The sequence below is a fragment of the Pteropus vampyrus genome, unplaced genomic scaffold (assembly GCF_000151845.1).
Source record: "Pteropus vampyrus isolate Shadow unplaced genomic scaffold, Pvam_2.0 Scaffold20, whole genome shotgun sequence".
Lineage (NCBI taxonomy): Eukaryota > Metazoa > Chordata > Mammalia > Chiroptera > Pteropodidae > Pteropus > Pteropus vampyrus.
In genome coordinates, this window is record NW_011888801.1 from 1,377,239 (window position 1) to 1,396,492 (window position 19,254).

The following is a 19,254-nucleotide window of genomic DNA, read 5'->3' on the forward strand; positions in this document are numbered from 1 at the left end:
TTAACACATATACGATGGAATATTACCCAGCCATAAAAAAATAAAACCTTCCCATTTGCAACAACATGGATGAGCCTAAAGGGTACTATGCTAAGTGAAGTAAGTCAGATAGAGAAAGACAAATACTACATGACTTTACTTATATGTGGATTCTAAGGAACAAAATAAATGAACAAACAAAATGAAAACTCATAGATTCAAAGAACAAACTGGTGATTGCCAGATGGGAGCAGAGGTTGGGGGTCTGGGTGAAAAAGGTGAAGGGATTAAGAAGTATATATTGGTAGTTACAAAATAGTCACGGAGATGTAAGGTACAGCATAGAGAATGTAGTCAATAATATTCTAATAACTATGTATAATGCCAGGTAGGTAACTAGACTAATCAGGGGGATCACTTTGTAAATTATATAAACATCTAACCACCACACTGTACACCTGAAACTATTATAACATAATATGAAGGTCAACTCTAATTAAAAAATAAAAAAATTTTAAATAAAAAGTAAAGAAATAAAGGTGATATCAACAGTGATAAATTATGTCCATATTGTGTAACCTTGATATGAAGTGCTGAAAATGGCATTTTACTTTTAGGGTCTTCCTCTCATAATCCCATAACCACAATCTAATCATGAGGAAAACATCAGACAAGTTCCAATAGTGGGACAGCCTACAAAATATTTGACTATTACTCCTCAAAATTGTCAAGATCATCGAAAACAAGGAAATTTTGAGAAACTTTCACGACCAATAGGAGCCTAAGGAAACATAACAAATAGATGTAAATGTGGTATCCTGGATAGAATCCTGGGATAGAAAAAGACATAGGTGAAAACTAAGGAAATCTGAAGAAACTATGGACTTTGGTTAAAAAAGAAATAGTGTAATACATAGATTAATGCCTTAGGAAGCTTCTCTTGCCTGGAAAACAATTAAATGGTACCATATTTGAAAAAGCACTACACTTCCGGAGCCCCAGATCACAGCACACCTTTTTATAACAAATATAATGGGTTCCACACACCTGTGGTGAACATAGCTTTCATATCAAAAGTTAGAGTATTAACTCATAGAAATAATTGTTTTCAACTGTACCATGATTACAGTAGGTACTCCAAAACCATCAATGACACAATATTTAAGTATGGATATAGAAATGTGTGTGTACGTAGTATGTGTTCCATGTAGCACTGTAAATTAGAACAGAAAGTCATAAATATTATTGTTTCAATTGACAGTAATAGAAGAACATAGAAACAGAATTATAAAAACAGAACTATGGCCAGGAAGAAGGCAAACACAAACACATCTATATCAACACCCTTTTTGCCTGCTTCTAAATTACAAAAGTATTATTAGTTTATGCAAAGTCACTCAAAAACCTAATATGCATCACCTGGAAAAAAAACCTAACCAACCCCAACCATCTGCATGAAATTTGTAGTGGTAATTAGTGAAAGTAATTAAAGTCTTTCTATATATGCTTCACAACATAGAATTTTTTAATATTTTCAAATAAAAATTTGGAAACAAAGGGTATGAAACGTTGAGTACATAAATGACCTTGACAAGATTCTTGTATTATGAATGGGGAAACTGAAACACTATTATTACCTGTACGAGGTCCAAGACTAGCCTACAGAAGGGCTAAAAGCAGAATCCAGGTCTCCTAATTCCTAAGTCCAGTGTGCTTTATAGTAAATACTTTGCCTTGTCTTTTCTTCTCTCATTACATCTGAGGTGTAAAGCTAATATTTTACCCAAGCATAATTATCTTAGGTGGCAAATTTATTTACTTTTACTCTGAAAAGCATAAAAGAAGGGAAAAGGATTACTTGAAAGTTAGGCCAAGGGGGATAAACCTAACATTCTGTGGGCCTGACTAGGCAATCAGGCAGACAGACAGGAAGCTTTTGGATTCTGAGATCACAAACGTGGGAAGCAACACCAAAAGGGTAAATTTAGAGTAGATAATCACTTTAGGGGAATATACCTTCCACTAGCTCTGTTCGAGCATATCTGACCAGACACCAATTATGAGCTATTACAGGTGAACTCAGAGGAAGGAGATGAAGAAGCAGACAAAGACTGGACTCCATTCAGTGTGTGTGTGCTAGAAGCTTGAATATGAGACAAGAATAATATACCTGAAAGTCTTTCACTTGTGAATTTTGCTTTCTCTACTAGAGAAAAGCAATACTAGAGTGATAAGACACTTTGGTCTCAAAAGGGAGAAAAAAAAGAAACAGAGACTTTTTAGGAAAAAAGTCAATAAACAAGTAGCAAGTAAATAATAGTAGTTAGAGTTATTATTTTTATTCTCATTATTAATCCCCTTTTTTACAAATGAGGTTAAGAGATTCAGAGATAAAATAACTTGCCCAAGATCACACAGATAAACTTTAAAAAATGATCTCACACTGCTGACCTCAAACAGATACTACCAAGTATTATATTTAAAACAGTTATAAGAAATACGGCACCAGCAACTAAAAGTCAGAAAGGAAGAACTTGCCCTTACCTGCAAGGCACTGTTGAGGAAGCAACTGTTCTGCCCTGGCTCATTGCTGAGGCCTTTGCTGGGGGCTATGGAGGTTGAGCTTCGAGGTGCAAACATCCCTTGGACACTACCACGGCCCCCTGAAAAATAATTTCTCTTCCAAGACATTATTATTCAGATTCAGCCTGAAAACAAAGAGAAAGTTTTGTTTCTTTTGGGGTTTCTTTTGGAGTTTCTGTCTGAAGTCCTTAATAATCCTTAATAGGAAGAGAATCCAGAACTTAATGAATATATGTTGAAAGATTTTGAGTTTACAACCTTCCAAATATCAACATGTAGCTCAAGGAACGCAGGTATCCTCTTAGATCCGCATGACAGAGTCGTCCTCCACTTGCTCCAAACAATGCCCAAATTTTAACATGGTACAGGATTAATACAAACAGAGAAATCCTTGAATACTGCTTCCTTCTATTTTTCTTGAACTGCCTCCATAAAATCCTGGTGAAGTGGCTGTAATCCTCAATTCCAACAGAATCCAGGGTCAGGGCAGGATGTGTTCCTTAGGCTTGTTAATAGTGCTTCTTGTGGATTAAAAATTTTTCCAACTGAAAGGAAAAGCAGACAAATAAGCAAGAATCCAACACAACACCCTCGTCTTCTATTGCCTTGTCCCATCATCCTCTGAAGTAAAAACTCAAGTTCTAAGCAAGATTCCACAAAGATTTCACGTAGATTCCACAAAGCTAAGAAGCTTGTTAATAATACAGGGTTTTTGTTGTTGCTGATGTTTTTTAATATGCCCCAAACATCTTCTATTATTCCATCCAGAATTTTAGACAGTCTCTTCTCCTCTCTTCCTCTGTGACTAGAATAGCCAGCTGTGCCAGAGAGCTTTAACAGAAGGAAAAAAATTGAAAAGCTTGCGTCACTTAATGACTCTACTGGCTTTGTGCTGTTCTGCCAAGATCAACGTTGCCTCACCTCTCACTATAAACTTGAAACCTTGGCAAACAATGCCAAGAAAAAAAAATAACAACAAAAAGGAGAAACCAAGACTGGAAAAATAGTATGAGCGGCTCTACTTTCATGGGAAACTTCTCTGAAATTTTCTAGGAGAAAGAATTGATCTGGACAAAAATAAAAACCAAATATAAACTTTCCAAAATCAGGCTAACAAAAAAGTTACCAAGTAAGTACACACCAAACTGGGATTTGAAACATTTTCCTTTGGCTATTGTAAATAAAGAACTTTTTAAAGCTGTTTTATATGTTCAGAGCTATGAAAGCCTATTTAAAGGTGGAAGGGCCAAGTTATCAGTCTGGACTCTGTTCTGAGTAAAGATGTCTCATCCCAGAGAAATACTTATGGTAAGTAAACCATATGTCTTTAACATCGGTCCAAGAAAACTAAATTTCCTCCTTCCTGTTTGTATGTTATATTTTTGCCAGAAGATCAGAGAGATAATTTGGGCTACAAATCACTTAATCCTCAGATTATATCCGAGGCGCTTACAACCAGAGGCCATCCATTGACCAACATTAGTTCTCAACTAATTAAAATGCCAGTGAGGCAACAGTGAGAAATACCAAACCAAGCACCTTCCCTGGAAGGAAATGTGTCTAATTTCCAGCTTCGAACTTTCCTATAAGGCTGCCATGTCTACATAAGGAAAAAATTAAGAATGTTATATGTTTCCTTCCCACCATCATATGGACCACCTAATAAAAGCAAAATTGCTACAATATCGCAATCATTCTCTGGGAGATCGCCTAGTATTTCCAGTGTGTCCAGTGGAAAAATTGAGGCACAGGAATATTAAATGGTTCCAAAAGACTGTGCTTTCTCTTCTCTAAATTCCCAGACTATTTATAATCTACACATCACAATTAAAGTATTCGATGATACACTGTAGAATCATATCATTCTCTATTTATTTTTATTACTCTCTATTTGTTTTATATGGTGTCATAAATCCTAAATATGACTAAATAAAATGAAATACTAACTAGTATTTCATTAGCACATCAGAACTGTGCTAAACACTATACTTACCTTCTTTATTCAACTTTCACAACAGCCCTATAACGTAGGTATTAATAGTTTCATTTTACAGAAGAGTAAAGTAAGGCTTAAAGACATTAACTTGCTCAAATCAAAGCTAGTAAGTGGCAGAGCTGGAACTATTCGACTATGATATACCGACTTAATTATGAATTTTATTATATTAGTCCAAAAGCTCCTACCACGGTGATAGTCATAAGGAGGTACTCAACAAATACTGCCTGGTGATTAGCATGGCACCAGGAAGAATTTCATGTCTCCCATACAGACTACAAGACCCTCAACTCTCAACACACACCCTCATACACACACACCCCACTCAAGGCCACTAAGCAATTTCCAACAAGCCATGCAGCATTCCTTCAGCTCAACTGCTGCAAAGGAATGACAAGTACCAAGCCTCCACTTTGCTCACAGCCAAAAGGACTTGGTAGACAGGTGGGGTTTCCAGTGTCCACATTAGTAGCTTACTGAAACTCAGCCTGCCCTGTGATACACACTCCTGAGTTCAGGGAGCAAAGAGAAAAAGGCAGTAGCAGAAAAAAAGATTCTCAGGCTCTGAATGGCAGTATTATGTAGGGTAGGGCAATAAGCTCTCACACGTGCTCTAGGTGTGTCAGAAACTAGAGGTGAGAGCCAAAAAGAACAAAGCCAAGAGAGGCAGTAACAAATGGTCCAAAGAAATACTGTTGACAAAATATTTCACTTAAGTTGCAGGTCTAGCACCAAACAACATAAAACTTCTCCAATGCTACCTAAAGACATGAGAAAGTAAATTAAGAGTTCTACTATGGCTCTAACAACCTATTGAAAAGAAGAAAATGAATTCTTAAGCAATATTGAAATATTTAGGGGTAAAAGAGTATAATGTTTATAACTTACTCATAAATAGTTCAGAAGAAAAAGAATTATAAATATAAATGTATATATGGGGTAATGTGTATATATATGTATACATATATATACACACACACGCATATATATATGTGAAGAGAGCGAAAGAAAGAGAGAAAATGGTAAAGCAAATAAAGATGGCAAAATGTTAACAATAGGTAAATTTGGCTGAAGGGTATATGGAAATTCTTTGTACCATCTCTTGGAACTTCTTCGTAGGTTCTAAATTATTTTTTAAGTCAAAAGGAACTGATAGCTGCAAAATAAAAATATTTAAACTATGTAAAAATTACCTTGTACTGTATGTAGTATTAGTGATGCAATGCAAAATCATAACTAAAATTACTAAGCTAGTAGATAATAATATCATGCCAGATGATACTGACAATCCCAAGCCAGAAAAAAAAAGAAAGACAAATGCAAAACAGTATAGATATGATGACAAAATAAAATAGAAAAAAGCTTAAATATATTTCTATGAAGAGGAGACCTCAAAATACAGTATAATATCAAATCATTGTAAGGAGCAAGTGATATAGAGTAGTTGTGTTATAAAAAGAGGACTAGGACTGGACTTGGAGTTAGAAGAAGTAGATTCAATTTCCACATTTTAACTACTTTGTATAATCCCAAACTACTTAGATTTCTTGAACTTTGTTTCTGGGTCTGTAAAATGGCACAAATACCTATTTCACAGAGTGGTTGAGATTTAATGCCACAAGCATCTGAAAGTACTAGCAAGTTTTCAAAACAAGCAATGAATAATGAGTTTACTGAATGAGTGAACTGCTACCCTTAAAAATAGAAAAGTAAATTTTGCTTTGGAGACCTCAGGATACCAGAAACTTGTAAGCTACCAGGAATGTCTTCTAACTGTATAAAAAGAACAGTAGGCCTCAATAGGATAAGTGATATGTCAGTACAATTTAGCTGCTTGGAGAAACATTTTAATTTTACCATTATTTTTAAAATACAAAGTTTAATTTAAAAAGGCAAACAACTGAGCCTATTAAAAGGAATAGGGTAACATTTTAGAAAGTCGACAGAAAATGACCATGTTCAACTAATCAATGATTCAAATGGAAAAACCATGAAGAGTATCTCAGTTACTAATGAAGGAACTAGCCTCTTTACTAGTGATTAAAGCCAAAAGTAACCCAAACATTAGGAAGCCAAACTACACTACAGTGAGATATTCAAACAGTTTAATCAGAAAAGTTGCTCACATTTCTAGTTTCTGTTATTCTATATAGCAGTTCACTTAAGAAACTATATTTGCCTTAAAAGTCAATAGGCAATTACCTCAGTTCCTCGGTATACACCACATGTCAATAATTCCAAACCTTATCTATAGTATCTTATTGCTACCAGAAGGCCAATGTTTTTCCTTGAGTCCACCTACCTGCATACAGTAGCCCAAACAAATGCACAAGCAGGAGTTTGCAGAATAGAAAGAAAAAAATAGTTTAATATTGAATTGGCCACTGTGGAGGCGGGGAGTTTATACTCTATAAAATCCAACACCCAGATTATAGGTTACAGATTATACAGGGCAAAATCACAAAACATCTTGGGTTAGGCATTCAGGGTCATGTTGGGTCAGAGGTGAGGTAAGGATAATAAATCATTTCTTCGGGTCTTGAGGACAGCTCTAAGGTCTTTTCCAGGGTCCCTCTGTCCAGGATCACTCTGTCTGGTCTCATGGGAAAGTAGCCACGGCGTCATTCCACCTAAAGGCGCAGGAACTGAAACATAACTTAGGTCAAGATGTTATCTTTAGACTGTCAGAGGTCTGGACGGTGTGACCATTAGTCAGGTCTGGGCTACCGTCTTCTGCTGCCTCTGGGGCTGCTGATTATCCCAAGAAAAAGCTAGGTCTCTGAGAGGCATATAAAGAGAGAAGTATATAATTTCTAGAGCTAGGATTTAAACCTGAATTTACTCAGTCATAAGGACCCTCAGTTTCATTATTATGTGGATTGAAATTAGTTAATACATGCAAAGTATTAATATTAATGTCTGACATATAGTAATTGCTATATAAATGATTATTATTATCTTTCAAACATCCCCTCATCATAAGCTCTTTTCCCTTTAAACATAACCACACACAGATATCCAATATTCTTCAAAAAAAAAAAAAAAAGAAAAGAAAAGAAAAGCCAGCAACAACAAAGACCACCGGAACTTATTAACTACTATATCTACTGTCCTAAATTTTTGTCAACCTTTCACTACTATATGTCTCTACAATTAATAATTTACAACTGCTGCCTCTCCTTGCTTAGCGTCAGTCTCTTCAGAACACGGTACTGCTCCTTTACTCCACCACCATAATTTTACTTTATGGAACATTCACTTTCTAAAGAAATCTAATTTCAAAACCTACCAGCTTTTTCCATAGGCCTCATTCTTCTTAACTTTTCTGTAGCATCTAACACTGGCTGCTCTGATGCTAAATAATCCTGGATTCATTGGGTGAATTAATAAGTAAATGAGAGAATGAATAAAATGAAAGAATGACAAATGAACAGTAGATCTCCTACTGGTGATAGTTCATTTTCTCTCTCCTTTGCTGCTTTCTTAAAAGTGGGCATTCCCTTAAGTTTAAATCAGACCTTCTTGCTCTTTTCTACAGTACTTCCCATGGTGTTCTCATCCTCTTCTCCATCAGAACTTCAACCACCATTTCTGGTCTGATAAATCATAAATCTCATGAACCTCAAAACCAAATTACCAACTACTTACACATTGTTCCACTTTTGTAAAAAGTTTAACATGTCCAAATATGAAGTCACCTACTTCTCCCCAAAAATAATTCCTACTCTGACTCTCCTACTATTATTTTTTTACTAATGGCATCCCCAAATACCCAGGTTCAAAATCTCTGTTGTCTTTAACTTCTTCCTATGCTTCTCCCCCTTGCTTATCCACATCACAAAGGCTTGTCAATTCTCCCTTCAAAATCTCTTAGACTGATCCTTCTTTTTCACTTCCACTGTCTTCATCCTAGTTTACAACACAATTATCTCCCATTTAGACTATTACAATAAATAAGTCTTTCTGGCCTCCTGTCTCTTGCCATTCCAATTCATTTATATATTTTTCATTAATATTTCTCTTTAACATGAACCATTATTTATTTGTGTGCATTTTACACAAAAAGTCAGAAAGCTCGAATTGTTCCTTAGCAGAGAAGTATCAGTTGCCAGCCAAAAAAGTTTCTTGATAGGATCATGCCCACCTTTTTCGGGTCTCAAGCAAGCTAAAGATGTCTGTCTCATCACTCCTATTCACTATCATATTATAGGCCTTAGCCTGTGCAATAAAGCAGGAAAAACAACTTAATAAAAAAAAAAAACAACATATAGATTGGAATGAAAGAAATAAAACTTTTTATTCACAGATATCATGATGTTCTACATTTAAAAATCCCAAGGACTCTACCAAAAAAAAAAAAAAAAGAAAACCCTCTTAAGAACTAATAAGTGAGGTCAGTAAGGTCATAAAATACAAAGTCAATATTTTTTAAAAATCGACTGTGTTTCTATATGCTAGCAATGAACAACTGGAAACTTAAATTCTTTTAAAGTACCATTTACAAGAATACCACAAAACATAAAATACTTGGGTATAAATGTAACAAAATATACATAAGACTTATATGCTGAAAACTACAAAATACAGGTGAAAGAAATCAAAGATGACCTAAATAAATGGATAGGTACACCATGTTCATAAACTGAAATTTCAACTTTGTTAAAATGTCAATTCAATTCAAATTGACCCAGATATTCAATGCAATTTCAAATCAAAATCCCTGCAAAATTTTTTATAGAAATTGACTAGCCTATTCTAAAAATTATATGGAGAGGCAAAGGAATTATTAGAATAGTCCAAATAATTTCGAAACAGAACAAAACTGGAAGACTTAGTAGTCAATATCATATGGTATTGGTGAAAGGATAGACACATGGATCAATGAAACAGAATAGAAAGCCCAGAAACAGACTTAAATATATGTGGTCAATTGATTTTTAATAAAAGTACAAAGACAGCTCAATGGAAAAGGAACAGTCTTTTCAACAAATGATGTTGGAACAATTGAACAGATATATGCAAAAAATTGAAACTTGACTCATACCTTACATCTTATAGAAAAATAACTCAAAATGGATCATAGTCCTAAATGGAAAACTAAAACTAAAAATTCTAAAAGAAGAAAATTTTGTGACATTGGGTTAAGCAAAGATTCCTTAGACACAACAACAAAAGCACAATCCGTAAAAGAAATAAAAAATTATAGAATTGGACTTCATCATAATTGAGAACTTCTATTCTTTAAAAGACACTGTTAAGAGAATAAAAATACAGTCAAAGGTTGGAAGAAAATATTTTCAAATCACATAATGGACTTGCAGCCAAAATATATACAGAATCCTCTAAACTTAATAAGAAAAACTGGCCAATTTTCTCAAATGGGCAAAAGATTTGAACAGACATTTCACAAAAGAAAAAATACAGATGGCAAATAAACATATAAGAAGACATTATTAGCCAGGGAAATAGAAATTAAAACCACACTACATGCCTATTAAAATAGCTAAAAACAAAAACAAAATATTTCAAATCTTGATAATATCAAGTGCTAATGAGGAAGCATCAGAGCAATGGGAACTCTCCTAAATCGCTGATGGAAATGCAAAAAGACACAATTGTGAGTTACATATAAAGTTAAATATGCTTTTACCATATTCCTAGGCATTTTACCCAAAAGAAATGAAAGCTTATGCTCACATAAAAACCTGTATATCAGTGTTTATAGTGGCTTTATACATAATCACCCAAAACTGAAAACAATCCAAATGTTCTTCAACTAGTAAATGGTACATCCATGCAATGGATACTACAAAAAAAAACAACAAAAAGCCAAAAAGAAACCTGGAATAAATACACAAAAATATGGATGAATCTCAAATGTATTATGCTAAGCAAAAGAAGTCGAACTCAAAAGACTATCTACTATACAGTTTCACTTATGTGGCATTTTGGAAAAGTCCAAATTAAAAGTCAAAAGTCATAGGAAATCAGTAGTTGCAAGGAATTGGGGGTGAGGTTAGGGGGTGATTACAAAGGGACATTACCAAGGTGAGGAAACTGTTCTTTATCTTGATTGTGGTGGTAGTGACACCATCTCTATGCATTTAGCAAAACTCAGAAGTCTATATCAAAAAGATTTTAGTATTTTTATGTAAATTTTGATAATTTTATATAAATTACAAGAGATTTTTAAAATTGTTTTTAAAAGCATATTCTAATGTGTCGATTAAAAAAAAAAATTTTTCCCAGGTCCCTCCAACAAAATAATGTCCAAACTTCCTAGACTGATTCTTAATAACACAATCTGACCTTAATTTATCTTTTATATTTACCTCCTTCTGTTTCCCTATATGAAACTTCTTCCCAGACAAAATGTTTTCCTATTTCTATAACCTTACAAATTCCATTTTACCTACTTAAGTTGCTCAATACCTTCTTCCCTTCAATATGTTATCTAGCCTCTTTGTAAAAACCTTTGTAAAATATTCCTCGACTACCCTAAGCCTAAAGGGATCTCCCCCAATTCTGAAGTCCTATATAAATTTTCTATAATTTTAAGGGCAATTAATGTTTAATATTATTTCAATGTTTCTTGGGTCCTCCCCCTCACTATATTCCCCTCCATCTCTAATGTATAATAAGGGGCTTTATTCTACCCCATTTGAGAATGGGGAATGGAGGTCAGAAACCAATTGTGTGAGACTCATTCTCATAGGATTTTACTATAGTTTATTTGTCATATAATCCACCTTTCTATTTATAGATTGTGATAAAACTAATAAGTATGATTCTAGATATATATTTATTTAATTTTCCATACAATTGCTTTTTCTCATAAAGCCACATATTCTTATATTAATGTGACTCAGCTAAAATTTAGGCTTTCCTCACTATCAATATAAACGTTTTAAAAGGGCATCACACAGTTTTGGATCCTAATAAGATCCTAGTAAGGTAGTTCTATACAAATGCACCCAAGCAAAATATCTTTACTTAGTTTAAAAAAAAAAAAAAAAAAAGATTTGGTGAACATGCATTATTTATTCTTTGGCAATTTATTTATTCTGTTCCAAAGAAGTTGTCCACTTACAGTTTTCAATACAGAAATTAACTTAGTTTTCATGTCGGCCAATGAGATGATGATTAAAAACCACCACCACTTGATAATGGCAACTAAACAGTATATGCAAGTTTATTCAAATTTAAATTAAACTTGCTCCACAGCCTATTACCTAGTATTCCTGTCTGATTTATTTTGCCCCTTAGAGCAGTAGCAACCAAAAGACTCACAGCAACCTGCAGAGTAGTCCTAGACTACAACAAACTCACGGACAACAGGCTACTTAGCAGATGCTTATTCCCAAACTCTGTGCAGAAAATGTATAATCATCTTTAGTCATTTACTAGTTTCCAGCCAAGTCCTAAAACTGCCCTCAACTCTGAAAAAGACGGAGTGACCTATAGTTTACTACTGTTGAATAGCCTCTGAGGAGCTTGTTCATGAATTCTTTTCTCCAGCTTTACTGATATATGACTAACAAAACTGTAACATATTTAAAGCATAAAACCTGATGATTTGATATATGTATACACTGTGAAAGGATTCTCTTAATCAAGTTAATTAACACATACCAGAAAGGCAATAAAAAAAGATCAACAAAGTTAAGAGCTAGTTTTTTGAAAAGATTAAATGAAACTGACAAATCTTTAGCTAAACTAAGAAAAGAGAAAACTATAAATAAAATCAGAAATGAAAAAGGAGACATTACAACTGATAACAGAAATACTAACGATCATAAGAAACTACTATGAACAATGATATAACAAAAAATTGGATAAACTAAAAGAAATGAATCAATTCCTAAAAATATAACCGACCAACACTGAATCATGAAGAAATAAAAAAAAATTGATCATAAATATTTATATTTATTTGATCTTTAATCTTCTCTATACTTAATTTAACCATCATTACTAATTAGCTCCTAGGGTTTACTAAGTCAAATAGGCTGCATTACTTTGGTGTCTCTATTAACAAGTAAACTTGTAGAAAGCAAGAAGCCAAAACTGGGAAAGAAGCATGTCATTTTATCAACTATTAGCTATTTCCTTGTGTAGAAGTACTAAGTTGTACATTCTACATTGTTCCTGAACTAAAACCCCTAACATCCTGTGAGCAAGCTAAAATCCTTTCCATGCATGAGATGATGGAAAAGAGTGGGTCCCAACTATTTTGCAGACCCTCACATCCAGAGGCAGATTTACCAAGAATCTAATGAAGATGAAACTTCAGGGCCCCTCTCTTGCTCAGGCCCTGAGGCCCAATATCTAATTTTCTATTTTAAAAACGTTTTCCTGAAAAAGGGGTCCCTGAATTATATAAACTTCAGGACCAACAGAATCTGAATCATATTACAGAAACTGGGCTTTTATAGTATATGTCACCTGAGGAAATACATAATTCAAAAAGCTACTTTAAATTCAGTAATACTAATAAATTTGTATTTTATTAATCAAAGCATCATCTAATATGTTATTAATCACATAAATTTTGTTAGCACTAAATAAATCTAAATTATACTGTTTGGTGTACATTTGGACTTTGCATTCCTGAGCCCACTGAAATAATTCTACTAGAATCCACAATTGAGAGTAGAAATGACAGGGCTAAATTTAAAAGATCATAGCTTAAGACTGCTGGCATTAGAGGTACAGCTCTAGAAACTGATGACTTTTAGAAAAAAAAACATTTTATTTCTCTATATTAATGAAAACAGAGAATGATTACTTCACATGTATACACAGTACAGCGTAATGTGCTGCCATTTTTCTCAGGCAAAAGTAATAAACTGGGTTACAGCTGCAGCCACCCTAATTATCCTCTACTGTATTACTCATCAACAAAGTCAGCTTCTCTCTTAGCCTTGGTTTCTGAAAAAACCCAAAGTAGTCATTCAAATGTTTGCTGAAAAGAAACTAGCTTATTACACATTAAGAGAGATGAGGCCTGAAAGGGTACTAGACCAGGAAGAACCTGTCACCCTAAGAGAAAGTGGAGTAAATGAGGTTCAGAGATCTACAGGTTAATAGCATTAGAGACTTAGTTACGAATAAGACATGAATGGGACTGAGATCAATGAAGACTAGATAGGAGTTGTTCCTGCAGAGCCTGGGGGCCCTTTGATGAAGCCAGGTATAAAGTGTAGGAAGCTTAGAAGGGGATATAGGTCTCTTAAGAGAATTCATTTCATTATGTATCAAAGTTTCTCCACTAAGATATTTATTAACTACGAAGGGAAAGAGAGTAACTTTACTGTGGAGAAACATAGAAGAAACCCACCTCAACCAAATGATCAAGGTCAACATCACCAACCACAATACATATTGACATCATAAACCCTGTGGTAGTAATAATGCACTGAGGACACATTTTTCTGTGGTATTCTTGCCTAAACCATATCGTTTCAGTCCAATCATGAGAAAACATCTGACAAAGCCAAGTTGAGGGGCATTTGACAAAATAACTGATCAGTACTTTCCAAAAATGTCAAAGTTATAAAGGACAAAGAAAGACTGAGAGAATTCTACAGAATGCAGGCAACTAAGGAAGAATAACACCTAAAATGCAATGTGATATCCTAGACAGAATCCTAAATAGGAACAACAAAAAAAGAACAACGGTGGACAAACCTGTGAAGTTTGAAAAAGGTTTTTAGTTAGTAGTATTGTAGCAATGTTAATTTCCTGGTTCTGATCACTGTATTATAGTTATATACTAACAGAGGAAGCTGGGTGAGAAATAAATAAAATCTCTCTGTTCTATTTTTGTAACTTTCCTGAAGTCCAAAACTAATTCAAAATAAAAAACCTTTTAAACTGTGCAAATAATTCATTGAAGGAGATAGAACCTTGGGCCCAATAGGGACAGAGGAATTTCAGGGATTCGTATCTATACATTCAGGGTAAATGGACTAAGACAGAGTTATAGGAAAAGAAGAGAAATTGACATAGTTTGTGATCTTGGTTGAGTCCAATAAAGGCTTCATATGAAAACTCTGGGTTTGTTATATTTAACATAACAGAAAAGCGGTTAATGGGTTAAGTTTTATTAGTTCAGTAACCAGTTTCTTAGAGCTTGCTTTTACCTAGAATGAACTGTTAGAAAAGTTTTTATATCTACAAGATAAAGGATAAGTAAACATAAAACTACAGAAGTCTTGTTAGGGTAAAGAAATTATGGATATTTTTCTCTTTTCTCTGTTTTCTAAATTATCTATAATTCATAAATAAATTATCTATAATTTACAATTTCCTTAAAATAAAACTAAAATCAGGATTTAAACTCTTTTTCTCTAAAAACAGAATGAAAGGACTCTGCAGCAGAGGTTACCAAATCATTGACACCTAATATCCTGACAATATGAAAGCTGTTTAATAGGTAACTATTTCCTATATAGAAATAGGGGCCATGTTTGAATTTCTATTTCCTTTCATTCAATTCTCATTGCTGCTGCTACTAAGGTTCAGATTTCTCACTACCTCTGGCCTACTACACCACATTACTGGCTCATTGCCAGGCCTCCATTCCTACATGTGACTACCTAAGGATTCCTCAAATACTAACTATGTCACTTCCCTTTTCAAAATCTTCAATGGCTCCCAGAGGAGGATGTTCTTTTAGCTAGAGAAAAATGGTATTTTTCTCATTCACAGAGGGGGTTATTAATGAATGGATTTTTCACAAGTTTCTTTCCCATATTTTTTTCTTGTCCACTTATTCTACTACTAACAGGTCAAAAACATGAACAAATAGCAAACTTAAAGGCAAAACAACCAAAGCAGTCAATCGGACCTATTTTGACAGCTTTTTTTTTTCTTATTGGCTCATGTTCTTGATTGTGATGTTTTTATTGCATATTTTTTATATTCACATATTCTACCAGTAAAATTACTAATTTATAAGAATGAATCAAATATGTCTAGCATCTGCACAAATTCGAGAACCATTAGACATTACCTCCATTTCTAGCTATATCTACTCACCCACTCGCTGATCAGACATTTGACTGAGCACCTAATATGTGCCCCTCACTCAACCTCCACTTCAGGTAAACCGGATATTTCTGTATAATGAATATGCTCTGCACTCTACATCCTCACTATCTTGGCTCTAATACTGTCGCCTCCTGGAGTGCCTTTCCTCTCCTCTTCTAAAATTTCATATCTACCATACAAAGAACAGTGCATCAAAAACCTTCTCAGATTCTTTCCCTCTCTCACCTTTCCATTTTCTTCATTTATTTCTTCTTCCTCTGTGCTCTCTGTGTACATAGGCTTAGATTACAGTATTCCCATCCTCCTCTATGTTAGTTATTTGTGCACATGGACTACATTATATATTCCTTAAAGACATCCTTTTATTCCAAACAGAGGTTGAATATGATAGACATTAAATCATTAAATGCTTAATTGAAAGAGAACACTTTGTTTGATGGAATAAGTACCTAGAACAACCAATTCCAACATCCTGATACATTCAGACTCTCTTTAAATAAAAGAGCACCTAAAATGTCCCCTATTCAGCTTGAAATACTGCAGACAACTTTTGTAATGGAGACTATATCAATTGAATCAATATTTGCTTTTGATTCGAGCTTGAAAATAAAGACAGATAAGCATCTACAAGCATAAAAAAGTCTAAGCAATTTGTTGATATATGGACTAGTTATCTCAAATTCCCCAGTGAATACAGTTACTCAACTCAAACAATTTCCTGAGGGTTGGACTTTGGCAGCTTCAAACGATTACATCATGTACAACAAGAATAATTGTATGCTGATAAAAGACAGAAAGCTTTATTTTTCCTATTTAAGAACTTAGAAAACTCATTTGTAACAAATTTGTCCAAAACTAGTTAGGCGAAAAATAAAAAGGCAAGAAGACGTGTTTCACTTTGTTATAACAGACGAATTTTTAAAACTAAGAAATAACACTTGGAGGCTACTTAGCTCCTCCCTATGAAGATCCAGAGCTGTATAGATAATTTACTGACTTCTAAGGGAGGCAGTATGATAATAAAATGAACACAGTGCTTAAAAGTGCAGCCTCTTCAGGGCCAACCATATTGCATAACCTCAGGAAACATCATCTTCATTGTGGAGATCTGAGGTATACCATTCCCAAAAAACATAATGTGAAGTATACAACTTAGGGACCCAGAGTTAGCAAAGTAGAACAGTTCTGAGCCCCAACACCTAAAAACTGTAACATCTTGACTAAGTTACTAAATCAGTTATTGAAGTTTCAGGTACAACATCAGTAAAATAGTATTAATAAATAAAACCTATCTCATAGGATTATTGTGTAGATTAACAAAATAATGTACGGTATATGTAAAATTAGCCCAGTACCTGGTAATTTAGTATAAGTGAGTCATAAATGTTTTGATGATGATGATGATGATAAAGAAGAATAAGATGAATCAACATTCCAATCCTGCTCCATCACTTTCAGGTCATTTAATACCTTTAATAAATGCAATTTGTTGAGAGTATTCAACAAATTATATATGCAAAATACTTAGGGTCAGGTACAAAATAGGAGCCCCATAAAGAGTAGCTACGATTATGATAACTATACCCATCCCCCTCCCTCCTTTGCCTTTTCTCTTAAAAACAGAAACATATACACTTACTGTAAAAATTTCATGATATTAAACTATAACTGATAGCACAAACCCAAAGCAATATCAAAATGAGGGAAAATGTATTCTAAAAATAATGCATTCTCAATACAATCCACCTAGAGTATTATAATAACTTCCAAACTGTTCTTCCCTTTCTAATCCTATCTATAAAATATTGCCAAAAGCAAACTCTAATTAATCACTATTTAGCTCAGAAAACTTTAGTAACAAAATATTGTCAAAACTCCCAGGCCTTAAGTAGCCTTCCATAATCTTACACAGGCACATTTACAACTTCATTTACCACTAACTCCCCTTAAAAAACACACATGGGGGTGGAAGTAGACAGGATAAAAGAGGTCGAATATGTGGTGACAGAAATCTAACTATAGGAGGTGAACACACAATGTAAATACATAAATGCCTTACTGTTAAAATGCACAGTAAAATCGGATTTCATGAACCAATGTCACCATTAAAAAATTAATTAATTAATTTAACACACACACACACACACACACACACACACACACACACACACATTTGTTCTGTGTGTATTACCCTCTTCCCCACTATCTTCCCCAGTCCTACCTAATACTAGTAATCCTTTTCACTCAGCAAACCTGTTTGAAGAAGCCATTCTGCTGGCAACTTATAGTTATAGACTTATGATAGTTAGACCCTATCAGGAAGGAGTAGTCATTTATACTAATTCATTTCCCAAAGGATTGTCTAAATACGTCTTCCCACAAATTGGGACTTAACCTCTCCCTCCCAGGAATTTTATTAATCAGTGCCTGACTCATATATCAATACTTTATTAGAATATAATATAGAAAGCTATATTGCTTTACACTCAGCAGATGCTCAATACCTGTTAAATAAAAAAATAAATGAAGAACTAAGTTTTGCGAAACACATTTTTCAGTTTAGAGGTAACTTAGTTATAAGCATGACCAGTCATCTCTCTATCTCTTCCCTGAATCTACTGCCTAAATCATATCATACTTACTTCATACCTTGTGTTTTCAAAGTTCTATGGAAGAAAGACAGTCTATTTTATGGCCAGTAGGACAAACACAACATTCTCTCTCAAACATATTGCTAACAGCACCAAACCAGTAACAGTGGTGGTTAAAGGAAAGAGAATCTCTAGCAATTATGTTAGGCCTCAGGACAGCAAAATGATAACTATGAGTTCTGTGAAACTGCCCGATATCACTCTCCGGCTCAGTAACTTAAAACCAGAGATTTTTTTTCCTTAATTTTTTAAACCACTAAGTTTTTTTTAATTTAAATGCTTGTTTGCAACTATGCACTATTTATTAATCACAACAAACATACCACTATCCAAATTATTTCAGAACAAACAATAATGAAAGCATGATGGCTCTATTAACAAGAGGAAAATAGGAAGGGAAGCCACTGACCGCATCTGCTTAACTCGTTTCTGCTGGGAGAACACTGGTACTGAATGGCACAAGCAACTCTAGTGTGAGAGACCAAGCACATGACTGGGAAGGTGACAGAGGATACCAAGGAAAAAAGAGCATCTCTAAAGATTTTCCTCTGTGAGAGCAGGAGGCGGAAGGATGGGCAGGATCCACCGAAATCTACTCTAAAAGGCTTCACAATACTCAAACAAAAACATGCTCCCAGACTCCAAGTTTGGAGCCAGTTCATACACTAGCTCTACCACTTAAACTGAGAGACCTTTGGCAAGTTACTTAGCCTTTCCAGCTCTTACAGCTGTAAAATTATAATAGTGGCCACCATTTAGTGAACACCAACTTAATGCTAGACACTGGACACGTGGTATATCCTTTAATTCTCACAGTTAATCCAAGCAGGGATTATTTTCCTCATTTTGCAAAAAAGAATACCCCATGTTCTTTCTACCTATGCATGAGTGCTCCCCAGAGTGATAATACTACCTACCTGGCAGGGTTGTAAGTGGGAATTAGAAGCAAAGCACTTAGCATAGGAACTAGTATCTGCCATATAGTAGGAG

General features: G+C 34.3%; 1 protein-coding gene across 14 annotated transcripts in view; it reads right to left on the reverse strand.

Annotated features, from left to right (window-relative positions):
- Positions 1-19,254, reverse strand: part of USP54 (ubiquitin specific peptidase 54) — a 107,830-nt gene that overhangs the window by 51,300 nt on the left and 37,276 nt on the right. For 12 of the 14 annotated variants that reach the window (XM_023527906.1, XM_023527904.1, XM_023527902.1 and 9 more), the window contains exon 2: positions 2,524-3,107. In XM_023527906.1, coding sequence (XP_023383674.1) covers positions 2,524-2,670 — 147 coding nt within the window. In that variant the 5' untranslated portion in view covers positions 2,671-3,107. Of the gene's footprint in view, positions 1-2,523; positions 3,108-19,254 lie in introns of those variants that run through there. The other 2 variants (XM_023527901.1, XM_023527907.1) reach the window with 2 other exon arrangements.